The 27,953-nt window shown below is 42.3% G+C and overlaps 3 protein-coding genes across 9 annotated transcripts in view; 1 reads left to right on the forward strand and 2 right to left on the reverse strand.

Moving 5' to 3' along the window:
- The window catches only part of Tubgcp4 (tubulin gamma complex associated protein 4), a 37,369-nt gene extending 28,465 nt beyond the window's left edge, over positions 1–8,904 (reverse strand). For both annotated transcript variants that reach the window (XM_008822326.3, XM_008822325.3), the window contains exons 1-6: positions 8,708–8,904; positions 5,336–5,464; positions 3,104–3,226; positions 2,673–2,726; positions 2,053–2,109; positions 19–98 (exon numbers count right to left, since the gene is read on the reverse strand). In XM_008822326.3, the coding sequence (XP_008820548.1) occupies positions 19–98; positions 2,053–2,109; positions 2,673–2,726; positions 3,104–3,226; positions 5,336–5,464; positions 8,708–8,785 (521 nt within the window). In that variant the 5' untranslated portion in view covers positions 8,786–8,904. The remainder of the gene's footprint in view (positions 1–18; positions 99–2,052; positions 2,110–2,672; positions 2,727–3,103; positions 3,227–5,335; positions 5,465–8,707) is intronic.
- A 255-nt stretch (positions 8,905–9,159) lies between these two features.
- Zscan29 (zinc finger and SCAN domain containing 29) lies at positions 9,160–19,632 on the forward strand. Its single transcript, XM_008822335.3, is given in 11 exon segments — positions 9,160–10,324; positions 10,955–11,159; positions 13,789–13,978; positions 13,980–14,482; positions 16,655–16,743; positions 16,745–16,897; positions 16,899–17,118; positions 17,495–17,497; positions 18,726–18,872; positions 18,875–19,115; positions 19,117–19,632. Coding segments are annotated over 11 exon segments (2,541 nt in total). The 5' UTR covers positions 9,160–10,009; the 3' UTR covers positions 19,592–19,632.
- Adal (adenosine deaminase like) overlaps positions 14,491–27,953 on the reverse strand; it is a 36,459-nt gene continuing 22,996 nt past the window's right edge. Inside the window, exons 12-13 of one of the 6 annotated variants that reach the window (XR_003847654.1) lie at positions 27,460–27,562; positions 24,079–25,142 (exon numbers count right to left, since the gene is read on the reverse strand). Coding sequence is in view for 1 of the 6 variants with exons in the window: in XM_029558250.1 (XP_029414110.1) it covers positions 25,137–25,142 (6 nt within the window). In the remaining 5 variants the exon portion in view is untranslated. Of the gene's footprint in view, positions 15,232–24,078; positions 25,143–27,459; positions 27,563–27,953 lie in introns of those variants that run through there. The other 5 variants (XR_003847653.1, XR_003847651.1, XR_003847652.1 and 2 more) reach the window with 5 other exon arrangements.

A 27,953-nucleotide genomic window follows, 5' to 3' on the forward strand; every position in this document is an offset into this window, starting at 1 on the left:
AAGGACTCCAAGACTTACTTTTCTAATGCACTTCGAACTGGAGGCAAACCCCCACAGCTATGTTTGTAGACTGTTTCCAGGATTTGACAACCATGAATCTGTGGAAAATACAGCCTTGTCAATCTGAGTTATATAAACTCATATCCTATATTCAAACAAGAGGGCATAGTCCAGGAGAAAAGATTGATATATTTTCTGCCAGGATTTCTATATAGTAATTCTCAACAACAGACCCCTCCCCTCATCATCAGCAGTGCTGTGACCTTGGCAGATATGCAAATTTTGGGAGTAAAGTCCAGAAACCTATGGTTTAACAAGCACTCCAGGTGATTCTAATATACATATTGGTTTGCAAGTCAATGCACTGAAGAAAGCAGAGTTGTGTGGAGTTGGAACTTCAAAGCCAAGGAAAAGTCTTTCTTTTAGGATAAGACTAAGTCAGACTACTTGTAAAGTATGTGCTTTGCCTCTAATTCACAATATCCAAGTCCTTCAGGTTTTCCTTATTAATTGCTTTGAGATATAATTTGTATGTCCTAAAGTCACATCTACCTAAGTGTACTATTTGTTTTCACATCTACCTAAGTGTACTATTTGCATTATGCAAGCATTACCATAATACAGTTTTAATATTTCACCACTCCCAAAATAGCCCCCTCTTGTGAGCCTGTGTGCAGGTCCCCGTTCTCACCCTCAGCCCATGCTCCTGACCACCTCATTTTTTAACTGTGGAGCATTAGCACACTCATTTATCTAGTACCATCCTGGTCATTAGTGTTCACCTACCTAAATCCCTCTGTTTTCCATTCTTCCTGTAGCCAATGAAAGGTGAGAATCAACTGAGATATGGAACTAGGTATGGAATTCTGTCCCCGAACTTCTAACTCCATTCATGTAGAAGGCTCCCTCCCATTTTGAGAGTGAGTTTAATACAGTAGTTAAGAACATTGTCTTTGGAGGTATACAGACTAGGTCTACATCCCAGATCTATCATATACCTCCATCTGTGTGAGTCTAAGTACATATGATCACATCTGTAAAACACAGCACAGTGTGGTAAGAGCAAGTGTACAATAAAAATCAGATGCTGGCCGGGTGTCGTGGCATACACCTTTAATCCCAGCACTCGGGAGGTAGAGGCAGGCAGATCTCTGTGAGTTCAAGGCCAGCCTGGTCTACATAGTGAGTTCTAGGACAGCTGGGGCTACAGGGAGACCCTGTCTCAAAAAGGCAAAAAATAAAAAAATAAAATAAAAAAATAAAAAAAATCAGATGTTGTAGCTCTGAAGAGCACCTTTCTTTCAGTTTTGCCAGCACAGAATCAATGTAGCAGAGCATTCAATTTCTTCACTCACACAGAAAAAACAAAATAGCTATGTGGAAGTTAACTGGTTAACTAGTTCTATTCTCCAAGGGAAATGTCCTCAATGAGCTAAGGAACAAATAAGAGAGCCTAAAAACATGAAGAACTGCGCTGAGCATGTTTGATGCATTTGTGCACTTGGTCCAATTATGGATAAAGATATTCTAGTGTGAAATCTCAATGCATCTGTTTCTTCAGAGAGATTAACTCCACCCAGAAAAGACAATCTCATCTTAATGTGTATGATGAAACTTGTGACAATAGGCATCTTGAATGAATAAAATAAGCTGAGTTTTGTCTGGTGATTTCTTAATTCTCAGAAAACTGCCAGTACTTTAAACATAAACCTATTACCTTATTTCTTTTCAAGGAGTACTATTCCCCTCCATATTCAAACCCAACAGTTCTATCCCTCAGGCAAACTGCTCTCCCCTTCAAACATCCATAGGATCTTGGCCTTACCCCAGCAACCTTCTTGGGTTCATTTATTTCCTCTGCTTTCTGAATTACAAGGTACTTAAAGACAGCATGATGTCATATTTTTGCATTCCTGACATTTTTTATGATAAATAAACAAAAACTGGATGAATAACAAGTAAAAACTACTGAAAATTAATGTCTTTTAAAAAGATTCTAAAACATTATTAATATTTCCTTGATGCGTATCAGAGCAAAAGGAAAATTCTCACCTTTTGACTTTTAATTTGCTCTACTACAACCATCACAGAGGGAAACAGGAGCTGGAACTGCAAAGTAGAGAAAATTAAGAGTATGTAATCAAATAGGATTATAAAAAACCAACTCAAAAAAATGCTTTTGTTTCTGAATAGTCTAATTTAAGATAAAAGGGAAATACCACAGGACAGTTAAGATCCAGTATTCTAAGGCAATTTGATGTCAGGTTGGCTGCAAAGAAAATGGAGAATGGAAACAATTTCTACTTTTGAGGATAGTGTCTCTGTCAATATTCATGTCAACAGGAGAACATTCACATTACACTGTTAAGTAAATCTGGAACTCCTTTGTTGTTTAGTTTTTTCAGACAAGCCTGGCTGGCCTGGAACTTATAGATCAGGTTGGCTTCGAGTTTGCTCCTGCCTCTGCCTCCTGACTACTGGGATTACAGGTAGACACTACACCAGGTTTAAATTTGGAACTATTTAAGCAGTTCCTATCTAGCAAAGCACAAAAATATAATTATTTGGGCTCTGACACCATAAGGAAAAAAGCTTTTAATATAATGCCATAAATTGGATTATTGTAACGACAGGAACAGGTTCCAAGCCATTTTGCTATTTGGCCAGCATACCTGATCTAAGGAGTAGTTGACATGCGATACAGAGAGATGAGGGTCAGTCAGGAACTGCAATAAAGAACACTGTGATTAGCACTTCACATAAAATAATTTGACTCAGTCTGCTCTATAAAAACTAGAAGAGAATCTGATTTAGTTTTATGCTCTGCAGAATTAACAGCTTATAGAAGATTATTAATTAGGCTTTCTTTTTTAGATGATAAAGAAACCAAAGCAAGGGCTCTTAAAAATAGTTGGAATTTTTCGCTGTCATCCCTGAGCCACTTTGATCATGGCTTAGGCCATCAGAGTATTGTACTTTCCAGCATCACAGGAAACAGCTCACGCTTAACTATCTGACCTTATCAAAGGGGTACTTCAGATTCAAGAACACACTCTGATCTGCTACCCCAAAGGTATTGTTTTCTATATTATTTCTTTCTTACCTCTTGTTCCAAATCAAGCAGTGCTTGGCGATAAGGCTGCAAAACTGAATCCAGCCCTGTGCAGAAGGCCCTTAGGTAGATCCCATGTAGCCCACCTTGGCCCTGTTGGGATGGATGATGATCCTGAAATCAAATAAAGAGAACTCAACTTCTCAGCTCAAGACCTAGGAAACCTAGGAAGAGATCTTTTATTAGTAGTACTATCTTTGCTTAAATGATTCCACATCAAAGCAGTGATTTAGCAAGAGGAAAATCCACTGATGACAAAGTTTTTGGGTTGACCTTTTATAATTTGGTAGCATTTTAATTTCCAACCAGCCCTGGATGCTGTAACAAACAACTATACAACATTAGTAGAGCTTTTCCCACAACTCAGTTCTAACTATATCATTCCAGTGTAAGATCCTATGGCGGCTTTCCATTAGCCCAGAATAATATCCAAATTCTTCTGCATTTCATTCAATGACTCCTGCATTCCAGCTTTGACCTATTTCTACAAAATTTTCATTTACTGTTTCCACTCAACACCCTTCCTTCCAGATTCTCCACGGTTCACCAGGTGTGCTTCCTTCTATTCTCCTACCCCTGTGAATCTGCCCCTGTGAATTTGTGCTCTGCTTATAGGTGTATACCTCACCTTTGTGACCAGCACTCTGTGCAGAATTCACTCTAGCATCAATTCTCTGAAGAGCTTTTTAAAACTCTCCCTGTGGAATCAATACTACTCCCATTGCTTCTTCATCCTTGAATTCTTTTGTTTAGCGGCCCCCTGTACTAGATCAAGTGCTTTATGAAGGCAGGGACTACATTTTTTGCTCAGCTTTTATCTTGGCTACTGGCATAGTTCTTTGAACAGAGGGTAAGTATTTACTGACTAGAAAAAATTGGCTCAATCCTCATCTTTATTTTTTTTTTTGTTTAGTTTGGGATTTTTTTTTTTTTTTTTTTTTTTTTTTTTTTTTTTTTTTTTGGTACAGAGTCTCTGGAACTCACTCTGTAGACCAGCTGTTCTCCTTCTCTCAGAGATCTGCCTGCCTCTGCCTCCTGAGTGCTGGGATTAAAGGTGTATGTCACTGCCCAGCTCAATTCTCATTTTAATATCCCATCTTCTGCCTGGCTTGTCAAGAACATGGGTCTGACAGCCAACATGGGTATGAGACTCTCATCAAAGGGTTATATAAGGCTTGTCTTCCAGGAATCTAGTTATTTGTAGGATCTTCTCATGAGTTTTTTGTAGGATCTTCTCATATGGTTATATGAGGAATGATGATTAACAGTTGGCTAGAGGTTATGATAAGACGACCAGCCTCTCTGGCTATGTACTCATCTGGGTGACAAGGCTCTGAGGGTGGGAAAGTTAGAGGAATCCTCATATCATGGAAGATAAAATCCACATAAGAAGTGTATGTGGTGGCACACACATTTAATCCAAGCACTAGGGAGACAGAAGTGGACCACTTTGAGTTCTAGGCCTGCCTGGTCTACACAGCGAGATCCAGGCCAATTGGGATAACTCAGTGAGACACTGTCAAAAACAAAACACCTAAACAACAACACCCCCACATAAGACACATGAATATGTAGGAATGACTTTCCTGGGAATACCTTCTGTTACAAATGAGAATCTTACCTAACCTTATAAACCAATGTTAATCTTCTATTTTGAGATAATTTAATACTATCTCATCTTATTTACAATATAAACAATCCAACTTGGCTTTGGTTTCCTCTTGTGAGCTAAACATACTACTTTAATCCTTGACCTTTCACTTGCCCTCACCCAGATGTGAAAGAAAGCAAGGAGTTAAACCCCCTTTATGTTGACAACAGGTGGGATTAGATTGACAACATGTTTGTAGTTGTGTGTTCTGTGTCCCATATCATGCTGGATGTACTGTTTCAATAAATAGAAGTCTTTTGCTTAGAGGAGTTCCAAGAGAACTCAGAAGGAACAAGTTCTGAGAACAGATCATGTTTTAAGTAACTCGAAGAGTCAGCTGTCTCTGTTCAGGCACCACTGATTTATGGCATCTCCACCACATGAGAGGAGTTTGTTGTTGTTACATTAGGAAAAAAGCCAATTAGAAACCTTGCCTTCAGTTGAGTATTTCCACTGATTCATAAATTCAGGAATATTTCCAGAAATTCCTAACTTATTTCATCAATGAATTTGCTAAAAGCCAAATAGTACCCCTGCCCTCTTAGAAGCATACATCCAGAACAGGATCCCACCTGTTGTTGCACATGGCCTGTATACTGTTCAATGAACTCAGTGAAGCGAATGTAGTCTGTGCCAAGCCGGCAGAGTCGGTTCAGGACACTGGTCTCACTGGGGTGGAGAAACGGGAGGTCCTGGGAAACCTGCAAGAAGAGAGATAGTTATAAAGCTCATGCCTGCCACTCACCACCCCATGTTCTTTGGGGCACTTAAAATGCTTTATATTCTCTATTCCTTCTTATCTTCCTTTTTCTCTCTTTAAGTTGCCCACTCAAGGTTGGTAAATTCTGTAACAAGGTATGTCTAAACCACTACAAAGGCAGTGTTCCTTATCAGGATCTAATTACTTGTTTATAAAATAGGCAACTTAAGGTAAAGAATTCACGCAATAGGGGTTGGTGAGATAGCTCAGCAGGTAAAGATGCTTGCTGTCAAGACTGACGACCTGAGCTGGATCCCTGGGAATCACATGGTAGAGGTGAGAACGACTCCTAAAGGTGTCCACTGACCTCTACATGCACACTGTGGCAAGTAGCCTTGCCTTTGCATACATGTGCACACACAAAGTGAATAAAGAAATGTTAAAAAAAAAAAAAAGAAAGAATTCACCAGATGTGGTGATGCATGCCTTTAATCCTAGCACTCAGGACACAGAGGCAGGTGGATCTCTGTAAGATCAAGGCCAGCCTGGTCTACATAGTTAAGTTCCAGACCAGTTGGGGCTACAGGCATACATTAAAAATTAGTCAACCTCTCCAGAGGCAGTGACTACTCAGGCTATTACTGAACTCCAGATCCTGCCTTGGCCTCTCAAATGAGAGAGCATAGGCATGTATCACCACAACTAGCTTGCATGATAGCCTAATGTGATATATAACAGTTTTATAGAAGTTCAAATTGAAAAAAGTAATGGAAGAATGTATTTGTTCAATCAACTTAAAAAAGGAAGAGTTGTGGTAAGCCAGGCATGGTGATGCACACCTGTAATCCCAAGATTCAGAAGGCTGAGGCAGGGATGGATTGCAAGATGGAGGCCAGCCTGAGCTACAGAGTGACTGAGTTCAAGGCTATTCTACATAATGAGATCCTAGCTCAGAAAAAAATGTGGTAAAAATACATGACATAAAATCTACCATTTTTAGCTGGGTGCGGTGGTGCATGCCTTTAATCCCAGCACAGCAGGTGCATCTCTGTGAGTTCGAGGCCAGCCTGCTCTACATAGTGAGTTCCAGGCCTGCTGGGGCTACAGGGAAACCCTATCTAAAAAGACAAAAAAAAAAAAAAAAAAAAACCCAAAAAAACAAAAACAAAACAAACAAACAAACAAAAACCACTACCATTTTAACCACTTGGGTGCTGTTTGCTTGTTTTCCTTTTTCTAGCACTAGAGATCAGGTCCAAGGCCTGGCACATGTTAAACAAGCATTCTACCACTGGGCCACACCTCAGCTTTCTTTCTTTCTTTCTTTCTTTCTTTCTTTCTTTCTTTCTTTCACTTTCCTTCCTTCCTTCCTTTCTTTCTTTCTTTTTTTTTTTTTTTTGGTCTTTTTGAGACAGGGTCTCCCTGTAGCCCGAGCTGTCCTGGAACTCACTATGTAGACCAGGCTGGCCTTGAACTCACAGAGATCCACCTGCCTCTGCCTCCCAAGTGCTGGGACTACAGGCACCACGCCTGGCAACTTTTTTCTTCTTTAAAAAAATTACATTTATTTTGTGGCATATGCGCACAATGGCATGCATGTGTACACACACACAAATAAATGATAAAAAATTTTAAACTACTTTATTATTTTTATGTGTACGAATATATTGCCTGCATGTATGTAAGTGCACCTATGTCATGCAATGCCCTCGGAGGTCAGAAGAGGGTCAGATCCCCTGGAACTGGAGTTAAAATGCCATCTTCTGAGCTCTGAGGACATTGCATGACACCGATGTACTTATACACAAACAGGCTATATACATGTTAAATAAAAATAATAAAATATTTTTTAAAAAAGAGCAATATCCAGGGCTGGAGAGATGGCTCATCAGTTAAGAGCACTGACTGCTCTTGCAGAGGACCCACATGGCGGCTATGAACCGTCCTTAACTCTAGTTCCAGGGGAATCTGAAGCCCTCTTCTGACCTTCACAGCATTGCACAACACGGGTGCACTCACATACATGCAGGCAATACACTCATGCACATAAAATAAAAATAATAAGGGGCTGGAGAGACAGCTCAGCAGTTAAGTGCGCTGATTGCCAGAGGACCTGGGTTTGATTCCCAGCACCCACATGGTGGCTACGAACGGTCCTTAACTCCAGTTCCAGGGGAATCCGAAGCCCTCTTCTGACCTCCACGGCATTGCAGGACACTGGTGCACTCACTTATGTGCAGGCAATACACTCATACACATAAAATAAAAATAATAAAATATTTTAAAAAAATAAAAATTAAAAAATTGAAAAAAGATATACATCCAAAAAACAAAATTTAAAAACTCACCTAAACTTAAAAAACCAATTCACATTGGTAAAAAAACATGAGAAATCTGTCTGATTTATAGGTTTTACAGACTAAGCATGTAATTTTTCTGCGCGTCAAGGCCTATACTGCCATTTCTCCTAGGATCAGACCGGACTTTGTAATTAGATAGATGTTAATTCCTATCTAGGACTGCCAAGACTAGTCAACATAAAGTTTTCTGAGCTTTAGTCTTGTGTATTTGTAAACTGGGACTAACAATACTTAAGTTACTAAGTCACTGCTGAGAACATCTGGAGGCAGATTATAACTGTTCAGTTAGTGGAGCCAAACAGACCTCAGTTCAAGACTAAGCTTTGCTAATTACTAGGTATTTAATTACCTGGGAGTTAACTTTCTGAACCTATGTTAATCTGTAAAATGGTTACTGGTTGTTGTGACTTTAGAGGAATTAATGCATACTGCACTATATTACTCAGTCTCCCCCCCTTACACTTTTATGGTGACAGGAAGACCTCTTTCAGGTTCTTCACCTGGTCAGCAGTTTAAGAAAGTAGGAAAGCATACGCTCAGAAATTCATTTTTTCATGCAACAAAATTTGCTGTTCTGAGCGTCGTGAATTCTGTGTATTTGTATCAGCCTTCAAAACTCAGTTTGAACCAGACAGGAACAAGTGCCCAGCTTGCTTTTTACCTGCTCCCAGGAAGCCCTCCCAGGACCCTAGGTCCTCAAAGGCCCTAGGAAACAAAGGTTTCCCAGGGCTTGCCAGGCCAGGTCAGTTATCAATCGCCCGGTCCTACAGTCACGTGCCCTGGGCCCCGCCCCCGCCCTGCGAGCTCCGCCCCCGGTAGCTGGCGTCCCCAGGCCCAGGCTCAGTTGTACCCATTGCACTCGGGTGGTCTAAGGCCCTCCGTACCTGCAGGCCACTGCGCTTGTTCCAGGTGAAAATGGACCCTGGGTACCCGCTTAGGGCCAAGAGCAGTTCGTGAATCATTCCTTCGGTGTACTTAAGCCTATCACCCCTCAGCGCCCCTGCAGGCGCCCACAGGGGCAGTGCTCTGCCTTGCACACGCGCGCAGCATCCGTGCGCCGCATCCCGGAAGTGTGCTTGGCTGGCGACGCCCACCCGCTCGCTCCCGTCCAGTTGCTGCGGTAGAGGCGCCGGCGGTGCCCTCGCGCATGCGCCTTCGGTGCCCCAGGGGCCGCTCAGACTTCCGGCAAGCGCTGCACAGGGCTGCTGGGTGAGCCAGGGCTGGGCTGGACCTGAGTGGGTGAGGCTGGTCCGGCGACAGGGATGTGAATGGGCTGAGGGACAGCTCGAGAGAGACGCGGCCAGGGATTGGACCGGAGGGTGTTCCTCGGGCGCCATCGCAGGTCCCAGGCCTCTGGAGGGCTTCACGACGTCCTCCAGAGTGACCCGGCGGGAGAGAACGGAGACAGAGGCCGGAACTCTGCCCCGCCGCTGTGGAGCAGCGCTCCGAGCCCACGAACCCACAGCACTGGTCAGCACCGGGTAGTACCGACCTGTGCCTAGGAGACCAGACTGCCGCACCTCGGACTACTAAGTCTCTGTGACTTCCCCAAGTCCTCAGTTTAGAAGCCCAAGTCAGTTTCCCCAGTGCACGACCTTTCCCATCTGTAGCTCTTCAACCATTACAGAGTGATTACTTGGTCTGAGGAGAAAACAAAATCCAGTATTCAGCACTTGACTTTGGAGTTTAATGGGAGGGGTACGGAAGGACCACAGAGGTTCTGCGGGAGCTCAGCCGCGACCTGCTGGACAGAGGCTTGTCTTCAGCAAGATGGTGACTGATCTTTAGAATCTTTCCAGCTTCAGGTTTCCTATGCGGTTTGAATTCACCGTACAGCGTTGATCTGGGAAGCCAGATGAGATCAGATTTAGGGGAGATGGGTGAGCAGACCGTGATGCTCTAGAAACGCCCAGAAATGCAGCTTCTGAAAGGTCACTGTCGGCTTTCTTCCCTGAAGCGGTTATTACCTCAGATGGCCGCTTGGAGCATTAGAGAAGTCAGGCCAACCCTGGCAAGATTAGACATAGGAAGATGTTCTGGTAGTGCCATTTCTCTCTGCTCGAGGAAGAAACCCCTTTCGCCGAGAGGCTCATCTGGAGGTGATTCTCCAGCAACATGAGAAGACAGTGTAAGCCTTGGAACCCAGACCCTTTTAAGAGGAGGAAAGCTGCTTTCTGCGGTGAAGGATGGCCAAACCCACTCTGAGAGGAAATGACGCTAACTCTGAAACCTTACAGCAGCTCTTCAGGAGATTCCATTACCAGGAGGTGGCTGGGCCCCGGGAGGCTTTCAGCCCACTCTGGGAACTTTGCTGTCGGTGGCTAAGGCCGGAGGTGCGCACCAAGGAGCAGAATGTAGAATTGTTGGTGTTGGAGCAGTTTCTGACTGTTCTACCTGGGGAGATCCAGAATTGGGTACAGGAACAATGTCCAGAAAATGGAGAAGAGGCAGTGACTCTGGTAGAAGATTTAGAAAGAGAGCCTGGAAGACCTGGACATTCGGTGAGAGGGGAGGGGAGTTGAGACATGTGTGACAGGGAAGAGGAAAGGATAGAAGTACAGTTTAAGGGGTTTAAGCAGGCTTACAGAGGTTTGGCAGTGCTTATACTTTGGTCTGGAAGAGGTCACTTAAAACAGCACTGGTCTGGAAATGCCACCTGGGTGTACCTTTGCCTACTCTGTCACAATAAGTCTTTCACTTTGAAGTTTATTTTTTTATGTGTTTTGCGTGCATGTATGTAAGTGCACCACACGTGTGCAGTGCCCAGGGGAGCCAGAAGAGGGCATTAAATTCTCTGAAATTGGAGTTACGGACAGTTGTTAGCTGCCACATGTGCCCTGGGAACCTAACCCAGGTCTTCTGCAAGAGCTGAGCCATTACTCCAGTCCCCAATTCACTGTTTCTTAATAGATAATGGGAAATTTTCTGGCAGTTGGGTTTCATTTTGATCTTTCTGGAGTTCCAGCCATTCTAAGATAATGATAATGAAATAAAACCCATTTGCCATAACCTCCCCACCCCTACAACTCCGACCTTGCCCCAGAAGGATGGTCTCTGCAGATAGTAAATGAGCTTCTCTGGGAATACCTCTTGTTATGACCATGACAATTAATGGGGGGGGGTGCTTCTAGGTCATAGTCTCTGTGAAGGGGCAGGAAATGCACTCGGAGAAGATGACACCCCTGAAATCATCACAGGAATTATTAAGTATTCTGCAAAAGTCAGTGGAACCTCAGCCCAGGGGTGTATCCAAGAAAGAGAGGGCAAGAATCTCAGCCCTGGGACTACAGGAGCAGATGAACCCAAAGGAGAAACTCAGACCTTTTCAAAGGAGCGGTGAGGAGTAGAATCATGTGGGAAGACAGAGTGCCCTTCTATGTTAGGAAATATGGTTGGAAAGAATGAGTAGGAAGGGGATTTCAGAAGTACATGGAAATTGTGCAGTATGTGCCTGTTGGGACCTTCTGAAGACAGGTAGTTTAAGCCTCTGATACAGAGAATATCTGCCTAGTTTTTATGAGAATTGGAACTGTTTTATTTCTTGGTGATAGGTCATTGTTTTCTAGGTAGAATTCTTTTCTATACTGGAAGATTTTTTTTTTCATTTTTTTTTGCATAAAATTAACAAGAAAAAGAAAAAGAAAAATATTTTAAAACTTATTTTTAAAAGATCCCTTTGGGTCGCAAATGGATCACATCACCAAACTTTTGTCTAAAGCCTTTAAACTATACTTACTGACAAGAATAAATTCTGAAATACTTCCAGTACACCAAAGCAATCTAAACTGGTTATTCATCCTCTTTCATAGTCCCAGCTGGCCTAGAACTTTCAAACTGGCTGTGTAGACCAGCCTGGCCTTGAACTCACAGAGATCTATCTGCCTCTGCCTCCCAAGTACTGGGATTAAAGGCATGTGCCACCATGCCCACCACATTCTAATTTTTTTTTTAAATGATTTATTTAATAACAACATACTTAGAAGAAGCATATCATTACAACACAATTGACATATTCAATAACGTTTTCCTGAGGTAGGATGCATCTCTTTCAAATTTGGCTGTAAATTTTTAGGTTTACAGTTGAATTATTACAGTTATACAATGGAAGATATTTTTAATTGCTTTTCTTCTCTAGATTATAAACTGTTTAATCCCCCCCCATTATCTCCATTCTTTAGACCTAAGAAGCCTTGTTATTTTCTATGTTAGAATGTTAATTGTGGAGAACTAAATTGTATGTCTTATTCAATGAAGGTCCATTATGTAAAGGCTAAGAATTTTACTTTAGAATTTTGCAACATCTTTCAGTATAGTACAACTTATGATTCTGTGATTTTTGTTCATCTGGTAACCCCCAAGACTCTTATCTTTCCCATGCCTTTTACATAGTCACTTATTCTTGCACTCATTTTGTAGAACTTGTTTTTCTTCTTTGTGCTTTACTGGACTCCATTAGTGTGTTTATTATTTAAATTTTGTTGAGGGTGTTCTGAATTATGGGATGATCTTATCATTTAAGATGACACTAATAGACTTCTTGGCTATTTTGATAATGGTCTCTGTTTTGTACTAACATCCAGCCAAAATCCCTCAAAATCCCACTGACTTGTGGAACTAATCTGTTCAAATACCTACCTCAATACTTTGCAGCTATATACACTGCAGTAAGAAAAGGTGCCAGTGTTAGCCAATGAGATAGATGGCTCAGCAGGTAAGGGGGCTTGCCACACAAGCCTGGTAACATGAGTTCAAGCCCTAGAACCCTTGTAGAGGACAGAACCAACTCCACATAGTTATCCTATGAACTCCCCACACACACTGTAGCACATGCACCCACACATACATCATACACACCTACAATAAATTTTTTATGTACTTGTCCTTAAAGAGCTTACAATATGATTTGATAACTGAACAGTAAATCATAAATATGTGAACTCAACTGTACTGAAACAGTGGTAAGTAATGACTTATTCAGTTGTTCTATAGAGGTTTGGCAGTGTGGACATGAAGACAGGGTTGTAGGGAATGGCCTCCTGAGAGCACTGGTAAGTGGGCCTCTCCAAAGATGGACTGAATTTGGATAGGAGGAAGGGAGTTAAAGGCACAGAGGGGAATAAAAGTGCTCTGTGTTCTGGAGAAAGCAGGAATGGACTGCATGCTAGACATTAAGGTTAAGGTTCAGCAGGATAGCATGTGAGCTGAGGAAGCAAAAAGGCTGTAGTAGGACAGTGACTGCTGTAGTTAATTTGGATATGAGAGTTAAGGGTCTAGACTTGGATGGTGGTTATAGGAGAGCAAAGTGTGCCAGGGGAAACAGACTGAGTATGAAGTCAGGCACCTTTCCTTTCCCTTACCTCCTGAAATCCCTGAGTTGAATTCTCAGACCCCAAGTGAAAAGTATGGGAGACAGGAATGGCCACCCCAGCAGTGCTGCCACTGTAGTCGAGTGGTCTGGAGGGTTAGGGAGCAATTTGGAATGCTCCAAACACATAACAGAACCTTTTCTTCTTTTGTTACCCTGCGCTGGACAATTATTTCTCAACCTTTGTGGTTTCCTATATTTTTTCCATTCTTCAACCCAATGAACTTTCTGAAAATATTTCTTGAGATACTAACTTCATAAACTTTTAGAGTGGGGTCTGGGGATGCAGCTTAGTTGGTAGAGTATACTGGGTACTACCCTTAGTTGGTAGAGGCCCTGGGTTTCATTCGTACCACTCCATATAATTGGGTATGGTGTTACAAACCTGTAATCCCAGCGCTCAGAGGGTAGAGGCAGGAGAATCAGCAGTTCAAGGTCATCCTCATAGCCATATTCAGGCTAGACTGGACCACATGAGACCCTGTCACAAAACAAAAGATATAATCTCTTGGATGAAAGAGGCAAGGCTAGATTGAAAGTTTTTGTTTTTGAATAATCAATCCAAATTGTGATCTTTTTTGTTTGCTTCCCTGCAAGCAGGATTTCAATTTCCTAAATCCAATGTGGTCTCCAGGTTGGAGCAGAGAAAACCATGGATTCCAGATCAGCTGGGTTCCAAAGAGAAGGAAGTCTCAAAAAGCAATAGCATAGAAGTCAGACAAGTTTGTGCTGATCCATTACCATCCAAGAGAGAGAGAAGCTGGGCGGAACAGGATCACTGGGGCTTTGATTGAGAAGGTGGTGGGTATGCACTGGGGCCATGAAGAAACTAGAACTCTCCTCGCAATTCTCAGTCAGACTGAATTTTATGAGGCTCTCCAGAACTGTCATAGAAACAGCCAGGTGTGTGGGGCTGTAGCTGAGTGGCTCCATGAGTATGGCTTCCTCCGGACACTGGAACAATGCCGAACCAAGTTCAAAGGTCTTCAGAAGAGCTACAGGAAAGTCAAGAGTGGTCATCCACCTGACACCTACCCCTTCTTTGACGAGATGGAAGCCCTGATGAGTGCCCAGGTCATTGCACTGCCCTGCAATGGTCTGGAAGAGGCAGTCTCTCATTTGGGCCAGGCAGACAGTGATACTGAGACCGAGGGGCCAGTCCAGGGGGCCTGGCAGCATGTGGCGGGAGAAGAGGCTATGACTGAGGAGTCTGACAATGATGAAATGGACCTGGAGGCAACTTCCCAGGACCCTGACAACTCAACTGCATCTGTCCTGTTCCGGAGCCCAAGTGGTAAGCAGCTTTTCTTGGGATTTTTAGATTACGCTTGAGGAACAGTGAAACTGAATGTGGAGCCAGCCATTGTCAGCTGCCAGCTTGGCCACTTAAGTAGAGAGCAAAGGTACTATTCTGCATGTATTCTGTTGCCTTCGGTGAGCAAATTATGAGGTAATAGTAAGAACTAGATTTGTTTTCCTATTTCTTAGTGCTGGGATTGAACCCAGGGCCTCACACATGCTAGGCAAGCACTGTACCATTGAGCTACATCCCAAACTTCAGATTTAGATTTCTGAAAGAAATTCACCCAGAAAATCCAAGTGTCTTCAGAGGATTATCTTTTTTATTGAAATACATTTTCCTGCTTATAAATCATTGCAGGCTGAGAAAAAATGTGGCATTTTATTACTTTTCTTCATTCCTTTTCCATCTTTGTCAATGACATGACTGTGGATAAATTATGTGACTTGTGCAAAATGTTTTCCACTATCTTTATTCATCTTTTTCTGTCCCGCCCTCTTCTTCCCTGCTCTCCTTTACACCCAGTAAGTGGAAGATAATGGAAGTGGCTCTCAGATGAGATGAAGACTGTCTGAAACTCCCTTTTTCTCTACCTTGGGTACCTTCAGGGAGCAGTCTATATAATCATCCTGCTGTTACTTTCCTAAAAACACTGCTCAAGTACACATCTGTAGTACATGTATCCAGCCAAGACATTTTGTTCCTGCTTCTTTCCTCATTCTGGCTTCTTCCAGTTCTCCACCCTGTGAATAAAGTGCATGACTGTAAGCACCTTCTCCTGTACCCTTCAAGTCTTTGTTCTTGTTGGGCTTGCTTAAGGAAACAGTGCCAAATGAAGACAGACCATAATAAGGATTTGGCAGCAGTACGATTCTGAAAGAGGCAGTTCTTGGAGTTTTAAGTCACTCTATGGAAAGGAAATAGGGCTGGTGGAAAATTAGCAGCAAAGTTAGGAATGTCTCATTGTAGCTGACAGCAATCCTGGGTCATCTTTTCCTGACCAGTGTGTTTTTTTCTAGTTAGGATCAGAATTCCAGAAATACTAAATGGATAGAGAAATGCATTCTGTGCATTTATCTCAGTGTATCTGTACTGGCTACTTTTGTCATTGCTATGACAAAATACATGACAAAAGCAATGGAAGGGTTTATTTTGATGCACAGTTTGAGCACACTGTCCATTATGTCAGGGAAGGTGTGGAGGTGAGAGCTGCTCTAGCTGTGGTAGCAGGAGCATGAAGCAGCTGCCATGATGCATCAGAAATCAGAGAGATGCATGCTGGTGCTCAGCCTGCCTTCTCCTTTTTACCTTTTTATTTCATATGGAACCTCAGCCCATGGGATGGTGCCACCTACATTCAGGGTGGGTCTTCCCTTAGCTAAAACTTCCTGAAAGTTGGGCATGGTGCCATATACCTTTAGTCTCAGCACTTGGGAGAAGCAGGTGGATCTCTGAAATCGAGGCCAGCCTGGTCGACATAGTGAGTTCCAGGCCATCTGGGGCTACAGGGAGACCATGTATTGAAAACAAACAAAAAACCCAAACCCTTCTGGAACTAGACATGCCCAGTGTCTAGTGAAGTTGAAGGTGAAGTTGACGGTGCAGATGACCCTTCATAGTACACAATAATGCTCCAGTGAGCATATAGAAAGGCTCCTTTTTTAAAATTTTTATTTTTGGTCTTCTTGAGATAGGGTCTCCCTGTAGCCTCAACTGGCCTGGAACTCTCTAATGTAGACCAGGCTGGCCTCAAACTCATAGAGATCGGTCACTTCTGCCTCCCAAGTGCTAGGATTAAAGGCATGCGCCACCATGCCCGACTGGAAAGGCTTCTTTTAATGGCTAAAATTTATTAAGTTCTCTGAAATTGTTAAAGGATACAGAGAAACAAACAAAAATTTGAGTATGTAGATTTGGGGAACATGAAGTAAAACCTTTTAAAAGTAGGAACCTGAGCTTAGGTGACCTCCCTTCCTCTCTGCCTGCCTCCTTCTTTCCTTTCTCCTCCTTTTTCTCTCAAATAGACTCCAAGCCCACATGCATGCTTAGTACACCCTGAGTGAATACCTCCAGCTTTAGTGATTTTCTTTGAAGCAGGTGGTAAGACTGACGAGCTGAGGCTCTAAAGCATTGGATTAAGTGATGCTCAAATCTCTCTTCTGACAGGAGTACACTGGGGCTATGAAGAAACCAAGACATACCTTGCAGTTCTTGGTGACACTCAGTTTTATGAAGCCCTCCGGAAATGTCACCAACAATAGCCAGTTATATGGAGCAGCTGCTGAGAGATTATGGGAATATGGCTTCCTTAGGACCCCAGAGCAGTGTCAGACCAAATTTAAAAGCCTACAAATCAGCTACGGGAAAGTCAAGAATGGCCAAGCACCAGAGACTTGCCCCTTCTTTGAGGGAAATGGATACTTTGGTGGGTGCCCGGGTAGCTGCTCCATCTAGTGATGACCAGGGAAAGGAAACAGCTTCTTGCTCTCTCCAGGGACCCAGTGAGGCTAAGGCTGAGAAGCAAGCTGAGGACACAGGAGAGGCCATAGGAGAAGATTCTGATGATGATGATCCTGAGATACCTCCAGGGACTGTTCTAACCCATGCCCCAGTCTTATTCCAGAGCCCCAGTGGGAAGCTTCTTTGATTTGTATTTTTTTGCTTTTTTGAGACAAGGTCTCATGTAGCTGAGTTTGGCCTTGGACTTGCTGCATAGCCAGGGTTGATGTTAATCAGATACTGTGTGAAGTACCTACCACAGTGTTGGGTACATACTTTTCACTTCCATTAAGTATTTTAGATTAGCATTTTTTAAGGATGTTCCACCAAATACCAATGTTTTACTAAAAAAAAAAAAAAAAAAAAAAAAAAAAAAATTTTAGGTTTGGGAAATGCTAAGTAACCCTCTTGGAGGCTCACAATACACATTTGCATATTTAGGGTTCTAAGGTTTCAGTCAATTCGGTGAGTCTATTTTGTGGGTTATCTCACAAGAGTAGGCTTCAGGGAGTCCATATGCAGGCTGACAGTGTTCTTTTGTTCTTAGGTTTAAGGCCAGGGAGTTCAGGATCCAAAGTTAACCTGAAACATCTGAATGAGTACAAATTCTCATAGCCTAGACCCAAAGAAGTAGGCCTGACATTTGCTTCTTAGACTATTAAAAAGTTGCCTTAGCAGAGCAATTAGGCTAAATTACAGTGTATGTTTTTCAACATTTAGTGATTACTTTTTACACAAGCAAAGAAAATGTTTTGGAGAGACACTTTCCAGCAAAGTTTTTCTCTAAAAAAGCCTTTGTTCTTTAAAAGATGGTAAATATTTTTTGTTTCTACCATATGTTGAAATTTGAGGAGAAGGGGACTTATGAAAACTATTTCTGGATATAGAAGAAGCTTCCAAGAAGTGTTCCTAGGCAACTTCTTTTAATACTCTTAGTTACTGGCAACAAACAAGAATACTATGATAGGCCAAAGATGTGGCAGAACTACAGTACAGAAAGTATCTGTCCTATAAATATAGTCTTCTTTATTTTTTATTTTTTTGTCTTTTTGAGACAGGGTCTCCCTGTAGCTCCAGCTGGCCTGGAACTCATTATGTAGACCAGACTGGCCCTCAAACTCACAGAAGTCCTGTTTCTGCCTCCCAAGGACTGGGATTAAAGGCATGCACCACCATACCCCAGCTCAAGATAGTCTTCTTTAAAACCTGGTGAGTTTTTCTTGCTGTTCTGAGAATTTCTTCTGAAGATCCTGGGTATTCAGAAAGGGTTGAAAACTAGTTCCTATGTAGATTATGTAGATGAAAGGCATGTGACAGGTCCTAAGTAGGGAAATAAAACACTAGAATTTTAATGATTCAAATATAATAGTAATTTGAGGTCAAGAGCTCTAATTACAAGAAGTTTGTTTACTTAATTTGTGCATACATGTGCCCTGGTGCTTGTGGGGAGGTCAGAGGACAACTCATGGAGTTGGTTCTCCCTCCACCATGTTCAGGGATGGAACTCAGGTCATCAGGCTTAGAAGCAAGTGCTTTTACCTGCTGAGCTGTCTTGCCAGTTTTATTTTTTTATTTTTTTGAAAAAATAGAATGATCCTGTGACTTCAAATGTTGAGCTCCTTGACCTTTGATCTGTAGTCATTTAATGCAATACTTGTTTCTCCCAAGTTTGCTGTACAAGTTTGTTTAATTACACATGTAGTTAAGGAAATGGATAACTTTTATTTTCTTGTATTAGATTTTGAGTCTATGTTTGACAATGAAGAGAATCCAAAATGAGGTATTTCTGAGGAAGTACAACTGCATAGGACATTACTAGCCAGGTCTGAAAGGAAAATTCTCTGTCGACATGTTAATCAATATAAAGCCAGTGAGAATGAATTCAGGCCAGAAAGTGGGAAAAGGCTTAAAGAGAGAAAAAAGGAAAACTGACACTCCCACAGAAGAGTTTAGGTAAAGTCCTAATTCATTAAAGATCAGGCTTGGGAGAGAGAGCCTATAAATATCTCAGATATGGCAAAAGCTTTGGTGCAAACTCTCATCTCATGCATCAGGTATCCCATCAGGTAGAAAATCCATATAAATGTGCTGACTTTGGGAAAAGCTTCAGTCGGAGTGCCCGCCTTATCACACCGAAGAATCCACAGTGGAGAAAAACCTTGTAAATGTCTTGACTGTGGGAAAAGTTTCCATGACAGTTCTAATTTCATTACCCATCGGAGAATCCACACAGGAGAAAAACCTTATCAATGTGGTAAATGTGGAAAACGCTTTAATCAGAGCTCAAGCCTTATAATTCACCAGAGAACCCACACTGGAGAAAAGCCTTATCAATGTGAAGAATGTGAAAAAAGCTTTAATAATAGTTCTCATTTCAGTTCACATCGAAGGATACACACAGGAGAGAGACCCCATGTGTGTCCTGACTGTGGTAAGAGTTTCAGTAAGAGTTCTGACTTGCGTGCACATCACAGAACCCACACAGGAGAGAAATCTTATGGGTGTCATGATTGTGGCAAGTGCTTCAGTAAAAGCTCTGCCCTTAATAAACACCAAGAAATCCATACCCGAGAAAAGCTTCTGTCATGGTCAGTGCCTAAGTAAGCTCCTGAGGAAGGGCCTCAATAAAGTCTTCCAATAGTGAACGTCTCTGTTTCTGTGCCTAACTGGCTTAGGAAGCACTCCTTTCCTGGATCTAGATGTGTCCAATGTCATTTCTTTTGAGAATGAAAGGAAGGGGGGCTGGAGAGACAGCTCAGTGCTTGAGAGCACTGGCTGTTCTTACAGAGGACCTGGGCTTGGTTCCCAGCACCCACATGGTGGCTAACAACTGTTCGTAACTCCAATTCTAGGGGCTCTTATGCTCTCTTCTGGCCTCCATGGGCACTGCATGCATGTGATACAGTTACATACATGCAGGCAAAACACCGTACACATAAAGTAAAATAAATTTAAAAAATGTTGAAGAAGAAAAAAGAATGCAAGGAAGATTTTGGTCCCTCTCCTTGCATATAGCTGACCTGACAGTAAAAGCTTTTCCCTCTCAGTGCCTATGTTGTTCCCTTAGAGAGGATATGGTAGTATATACTATGAATTTTTTTTTTTTTGTCTTTTTGAGACAGGGTCTCCCTGTAGCCCCCAGCTGGCCTAGAACTATGTAGACCAGGTTGGCCTTGAGCTCACAGAGATCTGCCTGCCTCTGGCACCCATCCTATGAATTTGATACATATCCTTTACTCACCCTGTTTTCAGCTGCATTGCAGTTGGAAAAACCCATCTCAATAGTATTTCCAGGAGAAGTTGTAGACTTTGTTCATTAAGTGGTTCTTCCTGCACACTTAAACCCATGCTCTTGAAGGAGAATTGAATGTCTATCTTGGTTTAGCTCTGTGAATCATCTCCAAGAATTGGGTGTTTTAGGACTGGGAATGTAGCTCAGTGGTAACACACTAGTGTAATATGCACAAAGTAAGTCCCAAGTAACACCCATCTCCCCACCATCACCAGAAGTCAGGTGCTCTGTATAAGGGACCAATCTAAGGGATAGAATATACAGCATTTAGGGTATCTAGTTTGTTTTTTTTTCATTTGAGTTTCATCTGTCCCTGTGGACTAGAAGCCATAATAGCAAATTAGATGGATGTGATGATAGAGAAAACAGTCAAAGTCGCCAATAGGAATCAGATAGCTATTTCTCCCCCACTTCAAACACCTGGTAGACTGTTATGGATCCCATGGATGCTCGATACTAACCTACAATGAGAACTGCCATGTATGGATCAAATAGACCTCTCTGTGTCAAGAATCTTCACTGTAATGACACGGACCATGTTTGGTCAGAGGAGCTGCCAATCTACACAAACTGCTGTATACAATTAAAAGCATCACTTTCAGATTACTGATCTTTATAGTTCAAGTGCTATTGAATTAATTCCCACATGCTCATAGAACTCTGATAAGCCTGTACAGCACAAATTAAATGCCTTGTCCTTGTCCTTACACTTGAAAACAGATGATACATGGACAGATAAGCACAGGTGTATAGCTCTAACAGTTTCAGAGAAATTTAGAAAGCTAGTCAGTAACACTGTGTATAAATTTTAACATCATTTGCTATGAGAAGACTCTGGAAAATACAAAGGAAGGAACTAGAAAAATTAGGGTGGGGCACACTTTTCAGAAATAGCTGCAAAATTGAATGCTTGGTGGGTCAGAAATGGAGAAATGTGGGAGCAAAAGGCAAAAGATGTAAGGAAGGTTTAGATAAAGCTCGAAGCAGGAAAACCTAATAAATGCAGGATATGGGCTATATAGTAGACAGAGAATCAACTTAGCTGAAACACAGTGCTGGAGGTAGGCCATACGGTGGTCCACTCATCACCTGCAGGAAACAAGGTACTCCACTTACAGATGACAGCACCTTGGCTCTGGGGAGGAAATGAACAGTTTTAGAGAACTAGCTCCTTTGGGACAGAAACATCAGAAATTACTAATCTATTGAAGATACTTCATTGAGCAGGTCAAAGATGAACATGGCCAGATGGCCAAGACCTGGAATAACTTTCAGATTCATATGTAATTAGATCCCTGGGGCTGGAATAAGATCTGAGAGAGTAGTAAAGAGCTTAGAATATTCTATAAATCATGGCTTACAATGTTAGAGATTAAGTAGAGTTCTGGTATTGAGGAGGTCCTAATACAAAGACTAACATTCGTTAGCAATTAAGGGAAGATGGTTTCTCCAATATGTTGCCTAAACAAGCAGGATGGTACAAGAACACCTGTGTATAATAGTGCCTTAGGATCTGAAATGGCTTTGGAAGTGTGCTGCAATGTAAAGAATGATGTGAGATTATTATCTTCAGCGTAGTCTTGTGGAAAAAGCATTGGAGTATCAATAGACATTAATTCTGGTTCCAGATGTCTTATGTGTGTATTAACCTGCTTTTGCTTTTCCTGTAAAGAGTAATGTTTACACCTAATCTGCCTCCCAGGGATACCATATTAATAAAAATTATGTCCACAAAGTGCTTGGTGTTTCTTCTTGTGTTTCCATGCAAATTATATAAAATTATTAGCTTGGTTATAAGTTTTTATTGTCAAGTTGTGGATGGCAGAAAAATAAAGTCTTTGTTTTCTTCCTGTGTTACTAGAAGAATACTTGTCTTGATCTTTACAACACAAATTACAATCAAATCAAGATAACTGGGCAAGGAAAAGGAATTGTATTTTTACATTTTTATTTATTTTGCAGTCGATGGGATCAAGCCCAGGACCTTACACATGCAAGGGTGCTCCACTGGGCTGCATCCTGTCTCATAGTTCCTTTATAATAAACATTAAAAGTCGCTGGGTGTAGTGGCATGACTTTAATCCCAGCACTCGGGAGGTAGAGTCACAGGGATCTTTTTGAGTTTGAGGCCAGCCTGATCTACATAGCGAGTTCCAGATCAGCTGGGGCTACAGGGAGACTCTGTCTCAAAAAGGCAAAAAATTTTTCCTCAGGACTGGAGAGTTGGCTTAGCGGTTAAGAGCACTAGCTATTTTTCCAGAGGACCAGGGTTCAGTTCCCAACACCTAAATGGCAGCTAACAACAGGATGTAACTCCAGTTCCAGGGGATCCAGCATCCTCTTCTGGCCTCTGTGGGCATTTCATGCACATGGTGTACTTTTATATATATGCAGGCAAAACACATACACATAAAAATAAAAATAATTTGTAAAAGTTTTTCTCCCTACTATACCCATCATGAGGCTCTTTGAGAAACAGAACTTTGTAACAACTGGAGAAGGTCAAAGTCTCTTAGCACTCAAAAAAGGTTTGGACAACATAGCTCTCCTGTGATCAAATACAACAAGGTGCTATGGTGCACGCCTGGAGTCCCAGATATTTAAGGAGGCTCAGGCATGAGAATCACTTGAATCCAAGGGTTTGAGGTCTACCTTGGTAATATCAAGAGACTGTGTCTTAAAAAAGAAAGAAAAGTTGGATATTGCACGCCTACAATCCCTGTACCTGGAGGTGAAGGCAGGAGGATCAGGGGTACAAGGTTATCATCAACTATATCATGAGTTTGAAGCCACCCTGGGATACACGAGACCCTGTCTCAAACAAAAGCAAAAACAAAATATTCCTTGGTTCTCATGGGAATTCAGGTCAACCTTTATAACCCAATAGATAAATTAGGGAAATTATTTTTTTCTTTCGTGATGGCAAGGATAGAACCCAGGGCCCCTTGCATGGTAGCCAAGCACTCTTACCATTGAGATACATCCCTAGCTTTTGGGGAATTAAAAATTCTTCCAGAAATAGTGTAGTTCTCAAATTGTATAATTCAACTTACAAATATACTTATTCTCTAAAGCAATGAAGGAGCCCCTCACCACCTGGTTTGTGAGGCTGTAGGACATGGGAGCAGATGGAATTAGTTTAAGTGCTAGAAGCAGAAAAGCTGAGTGATACAACTCCTCCTTGAGGAGACTGCATGACCTGAAGCAGTAATGGAGGAATCAGTCCTTTATGGACTGGCTTGAATGAGCCATTAGAGACTTGGTCCTTACCAGAGGAGGATCCTATGGCTAACAGAGGCTGGAGGACAATAAAGGGGGGACAGGCTTTATTGAGGGAACTACATATAAGGAAGCAATGTATGATGCCCAGTTCATTGAGCCAAATAGGAATGCATTCACCAGAGATTTAAAGAACTTGATTCAGCAGTGACCTCAAGATTGGTATGGAGCTTGTGCTGGACAGCTTCAGTTGTCAACTTGACACACCTGGGTAGAGGGAGCCTCAACTGAGGAATTGCCTCCACTGAACTGGCCTGTGGCCATGTCTGTGGGGTATTCTCTTGATATTTTGAGTGATGTGGGAGGGCCCAGCACACTGTAGGTGGTGCCACCCCTGGGCAGGTTGTTCTGTATTGTATAAGAAAGCAAGCTGAGCATGGGCCAGGGGAGCAAGCCAGTAAGCAGCATTCTTCCATGGCCTGTGCTCCAGCTTCTGCCTCCAGGTTCCTGCCCTGAGTTCCTACCTTGGGCTCCCTGGGAGGTGTAAGCCAAATAAACCGTTTCCTCCCCAAGTTGGTATTAGTCAGAGTGTTTTGTCACAGCAATGGAAAGCAACTAGAACAGAGCTTTAGTGGCTCTGCTGAGTCCCTTAGTGAAGCAGGATCTTCATGAAGTAGGAAAGGCTTTGACAGACTTAGACCAGTGTGTAAAGTGTGTCTATAAAATGGTAGAGCAACCTAAAAGAGATAAAGGAAAAATGTGGCAAGATTTGTGTCCAGCCAGAGTTCCTATGAAAAAAATGGGCAAGAAATCATATGCTGTGCTAAGGAATTTCTGGAAGGTGCTAAGGCCTGAGGAGCAGTTCACAGAAGGCATCCATGGCAAAACAATACAGCTGCAGAAAACCAAACCCATCCCAGGGGGTGGGTAATGATCCCCCTAGACTAAGCTGGGTCTATTTCCCTCCTGCTAAAGGTTATGCTAGGGGTACAGAAAGTTTGCCCAGCCAGGGCATCTCCCAGCAGCCAGTTATAGTGGATGGAGAGGCAACAGCTATGGATGGCTACAGCCACGGGGCAGACCCAGGGCTGATCAGACCCAGGGAACCAACAGGTATAGCAGGGGAAAGTGAGGCCTAATTCTCCCTTGACCCTATGCAAGACTAAGCAGCTTGAGTCAGCCCCAAATAGTTTACCAGGGATAGAGAAATATAGGCAGGCCTCATGTAAGAGCGCAAGGATACGGAAATGGAATGGCTCCAAGAAAATGACTAAAGACTATAAAGAGCTAACTAAATGTCTCTTATCTGTGCTATTGTACCCAACATGGATCTACTGAGAAAACAACGGATACAAATGGACAAAATCTTTGTATGTTGCTTTAGACTTTGTTTGACTTAGTATCTTGTTGGTTTTAAATTTCTGTAGTCACGTGACACTTATTTAGAACAGAGGACAATGGGCTTTCAGCTCTTCACCAGTTTATCTTTGTAACTCCACTATTCATTACGGGATGATGGTTTGGGACCGTTGCACTTTTGTCCTGCCCATCCTCTGGAAACAGGTTTCATTATATAGATGACGTAATGTAGCCTCTGAGTGTTTTGCAGATATGGAAGCCCATTTGAGAGAGATTCAATTATACCTGAAGAAACAAGGATGGAAAATAGATTCACAAAGGGTATAAAGGTCAGGTATAGCTGTGAAGTTCCTGGGAGCTTTATGGTTGGTTAAGGTACACAGGATGGTTGGGGAAAAGTCTACAACACCTGGGCCTGTAGATGCTAAAGAGTAAATAGAGATAGCTTATGAAAATAATATGGAGAGGCTCCCAGAAACTATGAAATCGTTAAATGAAAATCCCAGTGCCAGGGGTGGGTTGTCCCCCTGTGAGCTACTGGCCAGGGGGGCCCCAGAGATCCCAAAAACGACAAAGGCCATTGCCACTAATGTTGGTTGCATGCCAGAACTAGACACTAAGACCTTATTGCTGAAGATACCGCATGATATGAGCTGATATGAGTGTGGGAAAGGGAGAAATCAAGCTACCACTAAGCTAGAAACTCCCTGCCAGCCAGATGGCTGATAGTCCTAGGGCCAGGAGACACTATGCAGATTGCTGGGAGAGAACTGCTCCCAGCAGTCCTGCTTTAATGATGGACCCTATGTGCTGTGCTATCAACATGCCAAGCAAGATGTTCCTGTGTGCAATAGTAGCATGACTAGTGTCTGTACAACCAACAAATTTCCAATTGGATTTAAGGTCAGCTCCTCAGGGAGGAACACACATCTTGTACTGCAAGCCAGGTGAACCCCTAGTGGCAAGGGAGGTTACAGGTCCCAGTGGGGAAGCCACTGTGATTATTTTGTTAGATGAATATGATACACCTACTAAGGTGCCTTCCAAGCATTTATGTATTCGATTATTACTGCAGTCAGTGTCTGCCACATCCTGCAAACAGATGATGAAAAGGCCCAAGGGCTCAAAATCTTGCCACAATGGAAGGAAAATTGTCCTACATCTATGTCACCCCTGTCAAAGCTCAGGAGTTCTTGTGGAAGAAGATAGCAGAAAGAATATAAGTGTCCTTTGACAGACAGATGCCATCTTCCCAAGCTCAGCTGTGTCCACTTGCTTGCCTAAGATCATTACAGCTGAGAGTCCAGTCACAATTTGGCTCTAATTGCACATTGCCTGGGAAGGGCTAGAGTATGTAGTCTGGAGAAGAGGGAGGCACCTTCCCACCATTTTGTGTGACTATAGGGAAGCCACCATCCATGGTTGGATGAAAACTTTCTGGTGTGGCCTAAGGGGGTGAACATCACCCTCTAGTAAGTAAACCCTCACCCTCTGCTCTGCAAGTAAGCCCAATAAACTCACTGGTTTCTTAGACTGCAGTTTGGGGAAATTGTACCTTGGTTTGTTGTTGGAACCAAACCGGGGAGGGGGGGACAGGCATTGTTTACTCCCCCATACCCCACGCAATTTTAGAAACAGAAGCTAAGAGTCATTCACTTCATTCTATATAGTAAGACCTATATTCCAGTAACTCATGTTGTGGACCACCACCTGAAAGTTTTCAGGCCTCATAATTCTCTGGTTGCCCCAAATTGGAATTAGAGAATTTTCAGCAGATAAGCACTTAAGAGACTGAGTCAAGTTCTAGTGAGCTTATTGTGTTTTTTTTTTTGTTTTTTTTTTGTTTTTTTTTTCAGAGATAGGGTGTCACTATGTAGTCTAGGAAGGCCTCAAACTTGAAATCCTCCTGCCTTAGCATACTGAGTGCTAGCGTTACAGGCCTATACCACAATGCCTGGGGCCCTCAGGTGATTTCTGTATAATGAATCATATCCTGTGACCTTGCTAATTTACTTTCTTTTTAGTTCTAGTAGTTGTCTGTAGACTGCTTAGGACTATGTAAATAATGTTATCTGTGAATAGAGATACCTTCTACTTCTTCCTTTCTAATCTTTCCTTTATTTTTTAATATTTTATTTATTTTTATATTTTATGTGTATGAGTGTATTGCCTGCACGTATGTGAGTGCACCCGTGTCATGCAATGCAGCAGAGGTGAGAAGAGGGCTTCAGATTCCCCTGGAACTGGAGTTAAGGACGGTTTGTAGCCGCCATGTGGATGCTGGGAGTCAAACCCGGGTCCTCTGCAAGAGCAGTCAGTGCTCTTAACCACTGAGCCATCTCTCCAGCCCCCCTTGATTTATTTTTAAATGTATATTTTTTAATTGAATTTTTGCAGATTTCATATATCTTAATCATATTTAGACCTCCCCTATCTGTACCCTCTCTCCCACAGACCACCCACAAGATTCCATGAATTCTTGTCTTATATGTTAAGGCCTATCAAGCCAAGTTTGTGTCCTCAGGTGTCTCTCAGTGTGAGTTCATCCACTGGAGTCTACTCAGCCTATCTAGCATCACTCCCTTAAGGAAGATCAACTTACCCTCACCCAGCACTTATCAGCTGCCTTATTTATTTCACTCTTACTGCACCGGCTAGGATTGAAGTGCAATGGTTGGAGTAGATAGCCTTTACTTATTTGCAATCTGTGGGAAAAACATTAAATACTTTTCCATTAAGTTTGAAGTTACCTGAATTCTCTTTATTGACCAATCCACACATTTTAAATTCTAGAACCTCAAAATAAGAATTCTATGTCTTTCTTAACTTCCTAGTCCTGTTAAAGCTAGCCTGACTTTCATACTGTAAACAAAATTTGACAATAAAGCTAATAAATTAAAATCACTCATCCTACCAATTTTTGTGTTATGTAAGTATATACATATACATATATATATATGTAACAAAAATGGACCATAAAAATTGCTTATAGCTGAGGCTGGAGACATGGCTCAGTGGTTAAGAGCACTGACTGCTCTTGCAGAGGACCCAGGTTCGATTCCCAGCACCCACATAGCAGCTACGAACTGGCCTTAA

Source organism: Nannospalax galili, unplaced genomic scaffold (assembly GCF_000622305.1).
Source record: "Nannospalax galili isolate Female #2095 unplaced genomic scaffold, S.galili_v1.0 scaffold1909, whole genome shotgun sequence".
Classification (NCBI taxonomy): Eukaryota; Metazoa; Chordata; class Mammalia; order Rodentia; family Spalacidae; genus Nannospalax; species Nannospalax galili.